Source organism: Vanellus vanellus (assembly GCF_965231255.1).
Source record: "Vanellus vanellus genome assembly, chromosome: 3".
Classification (NCBI taxonomy): domain Eukaryota; kingdom Metazoa; phylum Chordata; class Aves; order Charadriiformes; family Charadriidae; genus Vanellus; species Vanellus vanellus.
This window is the reverse complement of record NC_138907.1, coordinates 69,260,653-69,276,708: the sequence shown is the minus strand read 5'-3', so window position 1 is coordinate 69,276,708 and position 16,056 is coordinate 69,260,653. Positions and strand designations below refer to the sequence as shown.

Below are 16,056 nucleotides of genomic sequence, written 5' to 3'. Positions count from 1 at the left end.
ATTTACATTTTTCACCACCAAAACCAAGTTATCATTAGTAAGTGACAAGGGAAAGCATCACCTTGAATCCTGCATACAAGCACTGACACACATTTTTTCCTCAAAGATGTACTTCCTGAAATTCTGAAGGATATTCTGCATGAAGGATATGTGTTACACTCAAAAAAAAAAAAAAAGTGCAAGGAGGCAAGCATAAACTCTAGTGATTTATTCTTGTTTGCAATTGCACACATTCACGATGCATGGACTTAAATGTAGCCATCCAAATCTGTCCATCTAGTCATTTTGACGTTAACACCACTTCACCCTGCTCAAAGAACTGGCAGAGTACAGAAAAGAATAATGTGCAAGGTGGGCTCAATGTATAACCGGTCAATGTTAATAAAGATTCCTATAAAAAAGCTAAAGAGCAAGCTATGTTGGAAGGAAAAGACATTTAGAAGTATCCATGCAAAAGAAAATAAAGATATATTTGAAAAAAGGAGCAAGGTGTCTTTTATCTTTTAAAACCCCGAGAAGAAAAAAAAACAATCTTTCTAAAACATCCTTGATTCCCTCCCTGGTACCTTTCCAGAAAGGCTGTCTTTACAAAATATATCCTAGGCTCCAAATATATGGATTGTACAGTACTAGCTTTTTATTTCCAGCTTAAACATAATATTCTCATATGTTTGTTTAAATACTCTTTCTGACGTGGAACTCTACAAACTCCTGTTTCTAGAGTTCGTCCTAGACTGCAGCACCTTCCACACCAACTGAGCTTACCCAGCATTAACTTAAAGCTTTTCCTCTGTGAATGCCTATGACTCTCATTCAGTTATATTCTTAAGAAAAAACATTTACAGAAACTAATTTCAGAAAGCAGGCTACATACAGGTTGATGACACTCCCGGCTTTACACTCCTTTGACGAGAATTTAGATGGACAGGCCTACCTTCTTCAGATAGAAATGTGCTTTAGATCAATACCGTCAAGGGCTCTTTCCTTTTCTGCCAAGAGTGTTGGTTTCTTGACCCTACACCTGCATGCACAGAACTCATTCTGTTCTGAAACTGCCTGTTAGCAGCCATCCTCACGTGGGAGATATTTTTTTTCCTTCCTGCTTGTCTTCCTTGCAGTTCCTTACAAAGTAAGCTTCCCGGCACCACGTCAAGACTGAATTCAAAGTCAAGCACTTCCACCTTAACCTTGGTCTCAGCCACTGAAATAGCACATTTTGACAATGCTCCCAAGGAGGGCAATAATTAAGTGGACATTACATATTGGGTTGTGTTTTTTCCACTGTCAGGTCCAAAGTATGACCCTCTAACAAATCCCAGCACTTTTACCGGTTCCTTTCCTTTCTGTTTTTATAATTTGGTCATGCTTTTTGTGTGTTGCACATTACATTTGCTTTCATTGAGTTTAACCTTGCTGATCTTGAGCTTTTTGTAGCAGTTAACCAAGATCACTTTGAATTCCACTCCTCTGCTCCAAATAATAATTTTCTTCCATGGTCTCCCAATTTGTGGTCATCTGACAATTTCAGCAGTTCACCTTCAATTCCATCATCCAAGCCATGAATGAAAATACCAAGCAGAACTAGGCATAGATGAGATTTTTGTGGTTCTTTCCTGAAATGCTTTCCCAGCCTGACAATACACTCAACAATAACTTTTCTGCAAACGACATTGTTTAAATAGCTGTGCATCCAACCCATGGATTTCACTTTTTGCACATTTCCCAAGTTTTCTTACAAAAAGGGTGCTTGGACTGGCATCCAAGCTTTGCCAGAGTCAAGATACAGCACAACCACTTGTGATGCTTTTAATAATCAAAGCAGCAAGGTATTGAAGAGTCTTTCCACAGAGTATTACAAGCCAAATACCTAGTTAACTGAAAAATGGAGTTTACAAAAAAGGAACCATATGAGCCAGTTATATGCAACAGCAGGGGAAAAGACACACCGGCCAAAGCCTGTCCCTCGCTCCTGGTAGAGGAACCCTTCCATTACTGACAATGCTGATCATTTTACCAACATTCATAGTCCATGATGTTTGATATAATGATGAGGCCACAATACTAAAGCAAATCCTCATTCTGCTAGTCTTGGTCCTTCAGTATTTGTTACCAATAGGTCTGTTCTCTTCACAGAACTAAATCCACTTGCAATAACAAGCTGTTTGCATCTTAATTATAATCTGAGAATAAATGCTTCAAGGTCAATTCTAGAAAATAAAATTATCACTATTATTATCTAATTCCTGCAGGCTGGCTTCCTTCTCTTTTAAATCAAGATCAACCTTAGTTCAGCAAGAGGTTGGGCTGCTGAAATTGGTTCCACCAGGCTTAAACTGACATTATTAGCATTTGTTTCCAAAGAGACCATTTCAAACAGGTGGTTATCAGATTCCAATTAAGAAGAGAAAAAAGGCATAACAACCTCCACATTGCCCATTAGCAATTTGCTAACAATTTTGTACTGCTTTTTGTTCCATGAGTTGCTCAAGCTTAGAATAAACATAATTCCTTTGAGATAAAAAGCTGCTGTGTAAAGTAAATGCCTGGCAAATAGGATTTCTCTCAACAGTTTAATGATGTTTTGCAGCTTTCTAAAGCAAGTGTACATGTATTTCTAAATTCACATCTGCCACTATCCAGAAGTTCTGAGGCGTAATTTATTTGAGGGGGAGTATCTACAGGCTCTGGCTGAAGTCAACCAGGTCTTACCAGGGCAATTTAGGGGTTGTGCATCCCATCCCTCTTCATACTTCTACTGAAGGGTATTACTTGATACACAACAAAAAGAAAAGGATCAAGTGCTTGCTAGTTCCTCAGCAACTACAGTTTACAGACAGTAATGTTAAAATGAAATGAAGAGCAGTATAAATTAATATGCCATACCATCCACTGCAGCAGCCAAGGGGCCAGTATGATTTTGCTTCTACTCTTCCCTCCTGTAACAACAAAAGTCTCTGGCAGGCAGAAGTGCACAATAGAAAGAAGCAGTAATTTCTCAAACTGTGATAGTAAGATTTTCCAGAGCAAATTTTTGTGGCTATTACCTAACAAAATGGAGTACTGCTCTCTACAGGACTCTACACACTACGGTAAAGCAGAACTGCCTGATCCTATGGCTCATTCGCTATATGCTAATCAGGGTCTGCAACAAAGACAGAACTATTAATTTCCTCACGGGCTTTTCTAGTCCCTCTTTGCTACTAGAGCATCTAATTCACATACACTAATAATTTATTTTCACAGCAGTGCTATAAGGAGAGAAGATACTATTTTACAGAGCACTAACTGACCCCGAGAGAAAATAATCTGCTAATTTTTGGTGCTCAACTTGAGATGTGTGATATGATTTCAGTACATTAATGTTATATAGCACTTCATATAGTCAAAGCACAGCTCTCAGCAGCCTAAAGAGCAGCTGCAACTGCTCAGCACTTCATCAAATCAGTTCTGAGCCCCTTCTGCCAAGCACCCAGAAAACAGACAACAGAGTTGTAAGTTTCTATAAAAGTCTAGTTCAAGCAATTTGACTTGTATTACACCTGATCTCCTTAGCAGACTGGGCTTTATCTGGCCTTTCTCCTTTTACTATTACATCTCTTTTCTCACGCCCCTTTCAACTTCCACAACAAATAAGCTAAGAACACACAGTCTACAAGCTGTACATTGCCCAGCTCTGTTATGAGTCAAAAATAAAAATCAATGTGTAGAAAAAGAGAAAACAACAACATAATTATGATTGAATAATCACACGTATGCTGAAAGGGAGGCATTCAGAAGGACAATCTCCATGCTAACATATTTTAGCTACAACTTCTCAAGTAAGGTAACGATTTTTTCTACACGAGCTTTTAAGGGGAAACAAAAGAGAAACTGCAGAGACATCTAGGTGCATTACCACTAACTCTGATTCTGTCAGGTTCTCTTCCTTTCAGCTAACAATCATTAGCGGAATGAGTAGATTGACACTCTCCATGTAAAGAGCTCTATGCTTTGCTAGTGGGTTGCAAACATTTGCTGACAGCAAAGGAACAGTGAGAACTGGGCAGGAAAACAGAACAGCAAAAAAGAAATTAACAAGATGATACAAAGGTACCCATTTCAAAATATTAAGAGATAACAGCATCCTTAGCGTAAAGGCACAAGCTCAAGCTCAGGCAAATGCAGACCCTGAACCTGTGCCACTTAGGTCTGAAAAGAACGGCATAAATTGGAATATTCTAGACAGTTAAAGGAGAGACAGCAAAAATACCCATCTTGGAGATGAAAAGCCTCTCATAATACAAGATTAATAAAACAGGGTACTTGGTTTTGATAGCTAAGCATTGTCCGGTATAAAAACATACTAAATAGATCCTTGATCTCCAACAGCTGAGAATACCCAGCTCATCTGATCTTTAATTAACCAGTCATTGGCATTTAAGACATAAGGAAAATAAAGAAGAAATGGAAGCCAGTTTGAGTGACTGGTAAAGACCAAATTGCAGAAGCTTAAGTTACAGGGAAGGCTTTAGGTAAAGAAATAAACTCACCCTTTCTACACCACCTACAAAACAAAGATTGCATCATCCCACCCCCACAAAAATACCCTACATGTTTCCAGAGCAGTAGAGACAAAATGAGATACAAGAAAGAGCACAGTAGCAGAATCGTGCTGACTGAAAAAAAAAAAGGGGAGAGGCATGTTCTGCCTTACAGTCCCTGTCTCACGGAGGATTCCTTATATTCTTATGACATTTATCGCAAACCTACTATGCAGAACAGTGGGCAATTACTGCACATCTGAATAAAACTTAAACATTTCTTCTTTTAGCTAGGGAACAATAAGGCATAGATCTTCATTTTGTTTATGCAGAATGCTAAAATGGGTAACTGAAGGAGAAAAAAAAAAACAACAAACCCACAACCCCATCAACTAATTAATACCTGTAAAGGCATTCATTAGCTTCGGGTTGTTCAAAGTAAGTATTGCAATGCCATTGTCTTCCTTGGAGAGGTCGATGGATCCACCAGCAAACTGCTGAAGTTTCTTCTTTATCAATTCTTCCTCATAACCATGAGCACCATTGTATAGTGACACCCTTCTCTGTTGTAGTATCCTTCCCTTTGTAGTCTGAAGTAAGTTCTTCCACAGGGAAATGGCCATTTCTGGAAAAAAAACGGGGGGGGGGGGGGAAGGGATCAGGAAATTCCCTTTGCGATCCACCTCAGCCTTCTGAAAGAGAGAGAAGCAGGACAGCGGAAACTAATATAAAGGTGATGCAATCACAAAAGTCTACAGAAATCACTGCAGACTATTTGCAAAACTCTTAGTTTCAACCTACTCCCGCAAATTTAATAGAAGTTTTATGAAGTGCTTGTAGAAATTAAGACAGAAATTAACATCCTTTGAAGTATTTTCTTCTAAAAATTACCCAAAAGTATTTGGGTGCGGAACATCAAAGAGGGTCAAGACCTGTTATATGATGCTTACACATTCCATTAGACCAACTTACTCTGTACTAATCTTCCAAATTCTCCCCCTTCCACCAAAAGATATCCACAATCCCCACCACCATCACCTGTGTTGGAGGAGAAATCCTATCAAAGCCCCTAGTTTTCAGGATCTGGATGTCCGGCTTTCCTGTAAGTAGCTATTACATTGCAAGACCTTTCTGAGACAAATGCCTAAGGAACACAAAAATTAAGAACCGAAGACCATTCCTTTATCAAGGTCTGTTCCTTGTCACCTAATCCCATTAACATATTTATCACACCCCACCTTAATGCTAGTTAGACTTCCTAGCCTCTGGTAGCTGTGTGTTTTTCCCAGTCCTTCCAGTAGCTCTTGTTCCACTTTGAGTTGATCTCACTTGGACATGGAACGCCAGAACCTGTGCAGTACCCTGAAGAAGGAAAAGTGTACAACAATATTATACACAGAGCATTACACTTGCCTTTTATACAGCTACATAACATTGGTAGTTTATTTCTATGTACAAGTACATCCCTGTTGTTTTCCTCCACTGTTTCCACTCTACAATGTATGCATGTATACCAGAAAATAACAAGAAAGTAATTATCAAATATTGTTCTTGATCTGTGGCTCTGCCTTATTTTATTTACTTTGGAAAAGGTTCTACTGAAGAAAGTGGCTGACAAGTGATTTGAAAGAAACTGGGTAAAGCCTGAACTGGAGACAGGTCATCTGAAAAAAACAAGTCACCTTAGAAGCCATGCAGAGTGGGAATCAAAAGAACCACCGCAGGACACAGAAAAAGGTTTGCTATATTTAAATCTTGCAACTTGCTAGACTAGTCCTAGCTTTGCCCCAACCCCCTTTTTAATGGATACAGCTGTTCAGAAGACATTGTAGATGCTAATTTTTTGGAGAACTAGGAAAAGACTATCTTTGTTCCTTAATCATATTTGGCAGAAACAAGATGCTTTCAAAACTGGTAGGAAGCTCCTGGAAAGTTTCTCTAAGGTGAACCCGGAACACAAATATATTCACTGAGACAGAATTTGGTGACAGCTATATTTTATGCTGTCTTCAGGGCATCTTACAGTTTGCAGACTCAAAATTTTAAAAACATTTATTATAAACACAAGAACACACAAACACGCATTAAAAATCACACAGTTAGTTTCTAATGAAAGAAGTAACAAAACTGTCAGGAGGACACTTATCTTGTCTCTGGCTGCACCATACCACACTAAAGTGGAAAACACTTCTGTTGGGTCAGGTATAATCCTCACGGAAACAGAGGAGTTTGCACAGCAACTGCATTACGGCAGGTGGAAGAGTATGCACCGTACCAGGCAATTTCAAAGACAGCCACCTAGGCCAGTAGATTCATACGTGTCCTGCCACATTGCATCCACCAATACAGTACTATCTCACAAGTTCAACACAAGAAATTAGTAAGGCCTATAGGAATCTATGCATTATAAGGTCATGTGCACTGGAATACGTAAAGGGATCATTTTTTAACATCTGGTGAGACGCTTCGAAGGGTCTTCAGAGTTCCTTACTAAATTCAAGGTTTTAATCTGTCACGATCAACTTTTCTATGCTCAAGAATAAACTAGTAAAGCTAATGAAAATTTAATCAACTTAAAATCTGATTGAATACAAAATTCATTACTTCATAAATATCAGGCAACTGCTGTTGCACCCCAACACTCTCCATCTATGCACATTCTAATATTGTCTGCAATATTTCAGTCATCACCTTTCAGAGCTTTTAAAAAGGCTCCTCTTGATAAAATTGTGTTTAAGAGTGATAACAGGTTTCCAAAACTCAGTTCTCAGCTAAATGATTCTTTTTATATTCAGACTCTCAGAAGCGAAACAGCCTTCCATTTTCTCTAAAACTTCAGTAGTCATTTCCCAACATACATTTATGCAATAAAACTTTCCATCTGGCTACTAGTATTTGCTCAGGAGAGAACAAACATTAAAACCATGGATAGCGCAGGCTCTCGTTGCAAAGTGTAGCTTGAACAATTAGCTCCCAATTTTTAATGAATACAAAGCCTCCCCAATCCTCATAAGAAGACAGACTAGATTTAGTTCTCTATGAAGCCACGATGATTGGCTTGAAAGTAAAGTTTGTTCTGTTAACCTAACTCTCTGCCAAATTATACTTGTTTGATCACTTTTATACTACCTAGATTTCACACGTCAAAAAACGTACAGAGCAAAGCAGACTTAAGATATGGAAATTTTATTCCACCAGAAAAAGTCTGTCATTTTCAGCTGCATGGTTATATGCATTAACAGCTCTTTAATATTATCACTATGGTAATAAAGAGCATCAGCAAGTGCGGGATTAAAAAACAAATTGGACATTGCTGCCTGCTGATCATGACTCACGATTAATGACTCATGCAAGGTATTATCATTGAATTATTTTCTTTAAAACCATCTCTTACAGTACCGGTCAGTACCTAGTACTTTTTTAATAAAAACAAGATTATTTTAACAGCTCAGCCTGAGAAAGCTAACCACTCAGGAAAAGCATGATATTTAAGATACAGCTTCCTCAATCTAAAGGGATTTCTGCCGATTTCTGACAAACAACATCCAAAATTTCAATCAGTATGGAGCACTCGCAATCCACAGCATGACTGAGATTGATTTTCTGTACTGTAAGTGAAAGCAGCACAAGAGAGAGATGTCACAGTAACCTGCACAATGTTGTAGGACAAGCCAAGAGATATTTATTCACTAAAATTCTCCAGTTTTCAGTTTAACATAATTACTTCTATTTAGATACACTTAAAGAAATGAAGTCTTAGTCTAATTTTTAAAAGTCAGACATGCTATATCCATTAACATCTGTAGCACACACAGTTTATCCACAGTTTTTATAGTGAAAAAAATCCTCACAGTAAAGGAATAACAAACACTGTGGGCAATTACCATCTTTCAAACGTTTTAAGGAGTGCTACAGATGTATATATCACTGGTGACAACTAAGAGATAAGCTGATAGTATGGATATCAATAGTTGTTAATTCCACAGTTATTGTACCTCTTACATAAAACAACAGTTTAAATCCAATTTGGCACTCAAGTGATTTTAGAACACCCTTGCCTTGTGGGCTAGCAGGCTGTGGGTTAATCTGAACACCTATCGAATGTCAACACTTCAGTACCAAAGGAATACTACACATTACACAAGAGCAACATATGTATTGACATGCAGACACTCACAGACAATAAATGTATTTTTGTGTATGTGTATGTATCAGAGGCCAGTTGCATTTGCCAGCGAGCATAACAGTAGCCAGACAGAGCACTGGTTAAGGGATGTAGGTAGCAACTTTCTGGATGGGTAGAAGAACTAAGACAAACCAAAGAACTGGACGCTGGGAGCCCAAACGAGCATTTGAGCTGGATGCACAAACCAGAAACACTGCACTACAGAGCAGCTACAGAGAAATAACCAGCAAGTTAAAATACACGAGTAGGGAAAATTCCAACTCAAAGATAGTGCCTGAATTATTGACACAAGTCAGGAAAAAGAAAATGGGGAGAAAAGATGCAGGGATGTGTTTTCAATCAATCGGGGAAATACGCATGCCCTTTCACGTGGGGCAGGAAATGACAGGTGCGATGTGCAGATACAGACTCGTGAGTCACCTGCAAAAAAAAATCAGCTGAATTTCTGGTTTTGGATGAAGGTATCCTGAGCTGAAGTATAGCAGAAATAAAGGAATGCAACATACAAAATCCATAAAAGAAATCTCAGGGAGAAGAAAATATTCAAATGACATAAAAAAACAATTAGAAAGGCAGTTTTTTTGACACTGCTAAAGGCATCAAAGGCAGCTGATGGGTCAAGAAGCACAGGAGAACTTGACTTGATGAAGACCTTCAGCAGCTGCAGTTTCAGTGACAAGCACAGAAGTGCAAAAGCAGGGCATGGAGAAAGGGAAAGATGATGTGAACTGAAGATGATCATGAGATGAGTCACAGTTCAACCCTGTGCGTGTGTCTTAGCAGTTACTGTAGAAGGCATTCATCTATACTAGAGAGCAGTGTGCGTGACTATCCGATGCTTCATGAGGTTCCTGCAGTGACTGACTAATGAATGGAAAGCAAGTGGTGACCCAGTGCTGAGGACTGGCACAACTGACCCTCAATGTGAAAGCAGATGAAAGAGCAGAGTGAAAGAGAGATATAACCAAAACATAAAAATAGTCCATCTGTACAAAAAAAAACCCAATAGGTTGGAAAAGAGTGAAAATCATTAATACAAGATGACTGGAACATGGGATGGTGGGCTGGTGGGTGACTGTGGGGTAAAAAAATAAAATTAAAAAATTCCAGTGTTGGACAGAGAGAAGGAATTCAGAAATGGCAAGATCAAAGGGGGGCAGCCTGGAAGCAAATCAAGACAAGCGCATGGGTCTCACAGTGCAAAGGAGTCACTGGACTCTGCCTTCAGACACAAGAAAGGTATAGGAGGGATGTCTCACCTGCAGGGTTCCTCCCCAGCACTGGCTCCACAGGCCACTGTTGCCAGCTGCTTGTCACCACCCCTCACCTGAAGGTTACAGAGCCCTCCATTTACCTCATCCACTTATGTATCTCTCTTCTTTCCTTCAGTAATGTGTGGGTTAGGTTTACTTAAACACCTTACCTGACAGGTTCTTCCCACTCTGATAGTTACCAGCTGAGGCAAGCTGAGGGATTGGCAGCAGAAAACCTACTGACAAAACGTAACTTATAAATACAGAAACTAAACAAGGCTTGGGAAATTCTGCCTCCCAAGAAGGAAAATGCACCCCCTCTATGGCATCTCTACACAAAGCAGAATTCCTACCAAGTTCAATAGGAGCCACTTCAAGCTCACGCCTTTCTCAAGATGCCGTGGCTCTTAAATTTGCTGAACCCGGTACAAATGTGTAGTGCATTGTCTCTGGTATCCACATTGTAGACAAATTAGGTGGTGTCAATAGTCCCTCCAGTTCAGTGTGAAAATACTTAAATAGCGTTGCGACTTCTCTAAAAACCAGCTTTAGAAGTAGCTGGTATTATAAAGGACAGGGTTTTTTTAGCCTCTATATTAGTGTTGAGAAGAGAACAAAAAGTTAGGACCCCCTGTTTTCTAGATGTCAGCATAAGAAACAAAGTTTACCTGTCCAGAAACTGACAGAACAAGTAAGAAGATGTCAAACTTAACTAACTGAAATGGCTTCAAATCATACACATGTGAAATAAAAATAAATTGTAGAAAAAAAAAACTTTTGACATTGTAAATAAACCCCCCCTTTGTCTGTGGTTTCAGTTTTAAGCTGGCCTACCCTTTACACCTCTTTTCTGCTTCTACTTCTCTTTTTTCCCTGTTTTTTCATTGTTTCTGAGCAGCTGAATTCCAGGGATAGCAAGCTATGTGTTTTACAAATTATTTGTTCTTTGTTTAGTTTTGTATTTTTAATGGTCCCTGCAGGATAAGGTTTAGATTTGAATTGTCTCTGTTTTTTACCATTAACATACTCTTTTAATTACATTTTATTTACTCTGAAGACCTAGTAAACAAATCACAAAGAAACATACCTAAGTCCAGTGAAAAATAATGGCATTCAAGGATGCAAAACAGCTGACAAAAGAAGTCTTTCCATAAATACACATGACAATACCTAAAACCATTTTGTTTTGGCTACAAGGTGAGTACAAGATCTTGAGTTTCACAGCAGAGGGTGAGAGCAAGAATGTGGTATCTTCTGCAAAAAACACACAGGCCCTTTGTTTTTTAATGCTTTGATCTAAAGAGGTTCTCTTTGCCTCTGTCAGCAAAGGACCCTCTGTTAACAGTGACAGAAAACACTTTCAAGTTCACACAAAGGTCACTGCCTGCTAGGGGTATTTTGGACACCTTTAAAACGAACAGATGAGCTACTTCACAGGAACGGAAATGACCACAACTAACTCACCATTCGCTTTCTAGTCACCAAATCCTAAACCATAAAAAGCATGAGGATGAACTCATTCTAGCTGCAACCGCAAACACTGATGCTTTCCGAAGAATTAATTTGCCTTGAAAACTGTAAAAAGTTTTGTTGTAAAGCAGTGCTCTGAATTCCACTCAGTACACCGTTCTTTACTACCAGTCTCCTTACCACCACCACCCCCCACACCAGTAGATAAATGCTGTTCTGCTGACAGCAGCATCAAAACCGCATCTTGATGTCAGAATGGGCCACGCAGCATGATTCTCCGGGGTGCATCTCCTGCTCCCCTGTAACAGCACTGGGACCTAGCAGAAGCACACCAGGACAGCATGTCACCTGGCTCCTTGGCTCCGTGCACTATATTTTGGGAACCAAAGGCATCCTGCATGGTGTCACCCTGCGAAGAAAGTGAAGACTTGAGGGGCAGAGGGAGCAACTCCGTCCTCAGCAGAGATTTATTGCTGCTGACCTTGCGCAGTGCCAAAATCCTGACAAGTGGGCTGTAGCACTTGGTCTGACCTAGGCAAGCGTTTCTGATACAGACCACATTTTATTTACTTATGTATTTTAAACCCACAGCCAAGGTAAGGGCTCCGTGCCCAGCAGGGCCAAAGAGGGCTGCAGCCAGCTGTTCCCAAAATAAGACCCCTGGTCTCTGGGCTGAAGCCGAGCAAAAGCAGAACATTTTCAGGCAGAAACAGCACCGGCGGGGCTGCCTCGCCTTTGCCCCAGGCACCAGCCGCTCCGCGGGGACCGGGCCGCACCCTGCCTCCTGCCCACCCCCGCCGGGCCCGGGGCCGGGCCCGCAGCCCCGGCCGGACCCTGCCCTTCCCCTTCGCCACCGCAAGCCCCAGGGCCCCGCGGAGGTCCCGCGTCGCCTCACCAGCCCCGTCCGTACCCCCCCAACCCCGCGGTCCCGGCGAGCCGCCTCGGCAGCCCCCGAGCGCCGCAGGCCCCGGGCCGGCCGGGGGGGAAGCGGAGGCCCGCGGCCGGGCACTGACCTGGCCCCGTCGCCGGTCGGGCAGCGGCGGGCGGGCGGGCGGGCGGGCGGTGCTGCGGGGAAAGCTGCCCCGCCGGGAACCGCCGCCGCGCCGGGGAGGGCCGGGATGGCGGGGCCCGGCTCCCAGCCGGCGTGAGGCCGGGCCGAGGCCTCTGGGCTGGGCCTGCAAGCTGTCCCGCCGTGGGCAGCAGCGGGTGCCGGGGCAGCCCCCGGGGCGAAGCAATGGTGATTAAAGAGAATATTGAGGCTCTACGAGCCCGGGGCTGACTGGGGGCCAGCAGCAGGGCGGCCTGAGCCGCAGCAGAGAAGCGGTGTCCTGTGCTCCCTGGTGGCCCCAGGCACCGAAAACTCAGTCTAAGTTTCAGCAGTTTTGCTGCAGAATATGCTTGCTAGCTCCAAGGTCGCTAAGGACCACGCAAACAGGTCATTATTGGTTTTGTTTCCTGCACCGGTAGCCTGCATCGCTAAAAAACAAGCCCAGGATTCCTATCCGAGCCAAGTGTAATCAAAGAGGCTAATTTCTCCACCATCCCAGAACAACCTCTCACCTCAGGTCAATACGTGCCTCTGCCGGGAGGATTTGGCCTGGAGCGAAGCAGGGTCTTACTGACCCCCTGCCCCACTTGCTCTCCCCGGTGTTGCACTGCTGGGAGAAGAGATATTAATGCCCTATCTGCTGCCACAAGGAGGAACTTGGGGTCCCCATTTTCATATATATCCATTTTATCTGTCAGCCCAAGCGTGAGCCCTTTCCAACAGGCACTCTCCTGGCCACTGCCTCCTCAGCTTCAGGTGCCGCTCACCAGCACCCGCACTCTGGCAGTCGGGCCGAAGTGCTGAGCCAGCTGCAAACGACCCCTGGCATCAAAAGGAACTAATCTTTAAGGTGTAATTTTGTGTAAGCTTACAGCTGGCATAAATGGCACCGTCACATGCAGCCCTGCCCTCTCTGCCTTTCCCCCGGCTGTTGGTTTTCCCCCTCGGAAGAACGTGTGCTGCCACGCCAGGAGCCAGATCACGGGAAATAAACACTTGTTTCAATGCACATCACTCAGTGTATTCAAAGCAATATGTAAATATGAGCCAGTCTTTATTACTATGTCCTTGTTAATACGCATACGTAAGATGACTCAGTTTTAAGTATTTGTAGCATGGCTGAAAGATGTATCTGGAAATTCATCTTCTCCACCTTTATTAAAGCTGTTTTTCAACCCAACTGTCAATACAAATGTCCTAAAGTTGATATAGTTGATTAAATATTATGATTGAATGTGTAGAAGATTTCAATTAATCATACATTTGGAAAAACAAAATCTTTGCACTCTGAACAGACATTTCAAATTTTGTATTCTTGAGAGAATCTGTGAGAATATGAAGTATTCTCATCCCAGGTGGCAATACCTTCATACAGCAGAAGGATTCATTCCTTTATTATGATGCTCCCAGTGTAAACAGAAATATTACAACAGGCGGGCTTGCCTCTTATTTTTACTCTTGGGTTCACAGAGGAGAGATTTTTCCAGTAGGATTTAGTCCTGCATTTGTTTCTGGAAAACCTCAGTACCGAGTCAGAAATCTGCGTGCGTGAAGCAGCTCTCACCAGGTCCTGCTCCAAGGCCCTGTCCCCTTTGGAGGGGAGCAATGCCCAGACCCGTCCCGGCTAGGTCTGAGGCAGAGAGTGATGGTGGTGGGAAGCTCGTGGTTTTCTAGGTAACATATTGCCACCTAGCAGCACTTAGCGAAAGTAGCACAAACCTGACCTTCAGTTCCATAAACAGTGTGCCTCACTTTTGATTTTATTGCGTTGTATCATATGCGACAAAATGATTAGGATCTACAAGGAGCAGAATGAAGACTGTAGGAAAACGCACAGACAAATGGGGTCCTCTTTGAAAACAGACACTAAAGACCCCTTACAGATTGTAACTTCCAGCAGGATGGTGACACTGGTCCCTGCATGTTTGTACAATAATAAGAAAAAAAAAAAGACAAAGAAAAGAAAAATATGCACAGTCCTGCAAAGTTTCTCATCCTTACTCATGCAAATAATCCCACTGATTTCAATAACACTTTCTCCTCGCATTGCTGAAGCAGTACTGCCCTAGGACAGTCAGGTCACCGCCTGAATTATTTAGTATGTTCCCATTCCCCATCACTGACCCAGAAGCTGGTGACGGTGTACCAGCTAAAAGAGCAACACCTCACTCTCGGATCCAAGACTGCCAGACTGAAATATTGAATTCCAATGGATACAGAGCTCCCTGGTGCTATTTTTACGAACTCTTTTCAGAGCCATGGAACAAACCGATGACAGATCCGACATTAGAGGACATAATAGGAATTATTGGGTACTAACCAACACATAACACCACAGTCAGTTCATAAAGGGTTCCTTGACTGTAATTTTTAGGAGGCAAATATCATCAACTCTGTGTGAAGGTGCAACAGGCTAAAGGATGACCTAATGCATACTTCAAAGACTACATCCACAAAAATTATGCAGATACCTGCATTCTATTACTAAATTTCTGCAGTCTTTCTAAAATTCAGATTTCTGGATCCAAAATCATGATTTTCACTTTTTCCTCACAACCTAGTCTCAGAGGCTCCCAAACCCCATTGGTGCCTGGCAGCTATGATTCATGGGAAGAGATCATTTATATCAGGCTAGCTAACAAGACCACCACCCCAGCTGTCTGTCCTGTCCCCACTGCGCATATTTGAAATACCCCTGAGCTGCCGCAGCTTTCTAAACACAGCCCTGTAGCCCCAAGTTAAATTTGGTTTGGCTTCGTTAGGCAGGGGCTGGCTGGGGACAGGGCAGTCACCGTGTGTACATCATCAGGACTGCAGCCTTATCAGGCACCCGTATGTCAGACCATCTGTCTCATGAAGCAAAGCCGCCAGCACACAAGACTGGGGTTATTTCCCACACAAGATTCAGTCACCGGACACGTCTCAGCTAGCTCCATACCCATCCTACCACGATGTGGTGAGTTGATGTTCTCTGCTCACATTGTTTAAGGGTCTCCTCCCGCGGTCCCTGTGAGAACCAGCAGAACTGACCCTGGGCTCCACCAAGACCTGGCTGGAAGAAGAGGCAAAGAAACGCCTGCCTCTTGTAGCATGGCATGGGAAAATGTCACCCAGCCAAGCTGAATGCCATCTTCTGCCCAAGAAAACCAGCTCGTTGCTCTGAGAAAGGTCCTCCGATCAGCAGGCTGGGGTGTGTTGTGGGGAAGCTGAGGGAAAGGAGCCCAGGCCTCCATCCCAAAAGCTGTTCCACTTGAAATATAATGAAATATTGATCAGGCCAGAGCGCGGGAGAGAGGTTCAGCATGGCCACAGCTTGGCGTTTGCTCACTCTCTCAGTGACCCAGCAAATATTGATGTATTTAAATATTAATAGCCACTTAAGTTATTGCGTGCAATATAGAGCAGTTCAAACAGGTAGGGTAAAGCATGTTCTTGCTCGGCAAAGTCCTCTGTCTGGTTACAGCTCACCACTGGAAGAGTGGGCTCCATCCAGCTGCTGCCAAAAGGGCCAGCAGGCCCCTGCCATGTGGTTCCACCTTTCATTTTACCACACTGTCATTTGAGTGGACATCAATTTTC

General features: G+C 42.5%; 1 protein-coding gene across 2 annotated transcripts in view; it reads right to left on the bottom strand.

Annotated features, from left to right (window-relative positions):
- ECHDC1 (ethylmalonyl-CoA decarboxylase 1) overlaps window positions 1-12,457 on the bottom strand; it is a 38,945-nt gene extending 26,488 nt beyond the window's left edge. The window contains exons 1-3 of one of the 2 annotated variants that reach the window (XM_082481830.1): window positions 12,443-12,457; window positions 5,759-5,882; window positions 4,924-5,145 (exon numbers count right to left, since the gene is read on the bottom strand). In XM_082481830.1, the coding sequence (XP_082337956.1) occupies window positions 4,924-5,143 (220 nt within the window). In that variant the 5' untranslated portion in view covers window positions 5,144-5,145; window positions 5,759-5,882; window positions 12,443-12,457. Of the gene's footprint in view, window positions 1-2,883; window positions 2,937-4,923; window positions 5,146-5,758; window positions 5,883-12,442 lie in introns of those variants that run through there. The other variant, XM_082481831.1, reaches the window with a different exon arrangement.
- Between the last annotated feature and the right edge of the window lie 3,599 nt (window positions 12,458-16,056).